At 42.7% G+C, this 1409-nt stretch overlaps 1 protein-coding gene across 1 annotated transcript in view; it reads right to left on the reverse strand.

The window, feature by feature from the left end:
* MAL2 (mal, T cell differentiation protein 2) overlaps positions 1-473 on the reverse strand; it is a 40037-nt gene extending 39564 nt beyond the window's left edge. Inside the window, exon 1 of the mRNA XM_007946866.1 lies at positions 393-473. Coding sequence (XP_007945057.1) covers positions 393-473 — 81 coding nt within the window. The remainder of the gene's footprint in view (positions 1-392) is intronic.
* Between the last annotated feature and the right edge of the window lie 936 nt (positions 474-1409).

The raw sequence follows: 1409 nt of genomic DNA on the forward strand, positions 1-1409 counted from the left end.
CAAGGGGAAAACTTTACTCTGAGTCTCTTCCAGCTCACTTCTTGCTATCCCATCACTGCTTTCCCACCTCTACCTGTGTTTACAATGCCCACTAGAAAAATGACAGTCATGGAGGCCTCTTCTATTGTAATACATGTTTGAAAATGAACCCTTTCCTAGAATGATCTCACCATTTTGTAGTCACTAACATAACCTGTTTTACTTTGACAATGCAGTTTTCCTTGTATTGAAGTCAATACCTTTGGAATCAATGGAAGAAAAACACTCACCCTACCCTGCACTCTACCACTGTGTCTCTTCCTCCACACAGTTGGCCGTGAGCCATAGTTTCACCTGTCTGCTCTTTCCTTACCCTGTTTCTGTAGTTTCCTGACCTCCAGAGTGACTCTTACCCTGCTCACAGACTTCCTTTGGATCCTACTTTCTGGAATATCAACATTTATATTTATGACACTATCAAAATCTTGCCTCATGACCACTTGCTGCCTTCAACCTGTTAAAATCACATGCAGACCCACCTTATTACTTGGAATTTTGCCGCTGCCAATCCCCCTAACACTGCCATTCCTTCTGATGACTGACTCCTATTCTTGTATCTCTCCTTCCTTCCTAGCCTATTGGGCTCCAGGCTTGCACCCTTCCTTATTCTTTCATTGGCCCATTTCTACTTTCTCTGGCTTTCCTATCCAGCCTGTGCTCTTTGGAAGGCATTTTAGCAATGCTTGTATTAGTCTCATATATTGCTTCTCATCTCATTTTGTATCTTACTAGAAACTTGTCCTCACAACTCAGGTTCAGCTCACCATCTACATCTTCCCTCTGTGATTCTACTCTCACACTGCTCAGGGTTGGTGAAAGAACACCATAACCAAGACTCTTGGGCCCTCTTTTCAGTCATGTTATCCAATCATGGCTGGTGCTTAGGGAGTCCCATTTTCCTCCCTCCTTCATTTCTCTAAGTTATTATCCTATATCTTCTCTCATTTTCCACATCTTTGTGCCTGCTCCAAGTAGACAACATGTTAAATTAATGAAAACAATTACATACTCTCCCAACCTTCTCTTCTTTCTCTTACTTTACTGACAAGTTTTAGGACATGTAATCAGTAATAATTCCACTGAAAGCACCACCATCAATCCAGATACCCATGACAAACACCTGGGTACTACCACATATTTAATCAGTTACTAGCTTCTGGCAGTTCTGCCATTTTATTCTCTAGGATATATCCAGTTTTCATTGCTCTTGTCGCGTAGTGGCTAAGGCATTTGACTGCTAAGCAGAAGGCTGGCAGTTCAAACCCACCAGGTACTCCTCAGAAGAAAGACTGGGCAATCTACTTCTGTGGCCTCTGAAACCCAAGCAGGGGTCACTATGACTCAGATCCAACTTGACGGCAGTGAGTTTG

Source organism: Orycteropus afer, unplaced genomic scaffold (genome assembly GCF_000298275.1).
Source record: "Orycteropus afer afer isolate SDZICR_OR568_19922 unplaced genomic scaffold, OryAfe1.0 scaffold00173, whole genome shotgun sequence".
In the NCBI taxonomy this organism is placed as follows: domain Eukaryota; kingdom Metazoa; phylum Chordata; class Mammalia; order Tubulidentata; family Orycteropodidae; genus Orycteropus; species Orycteropus afer.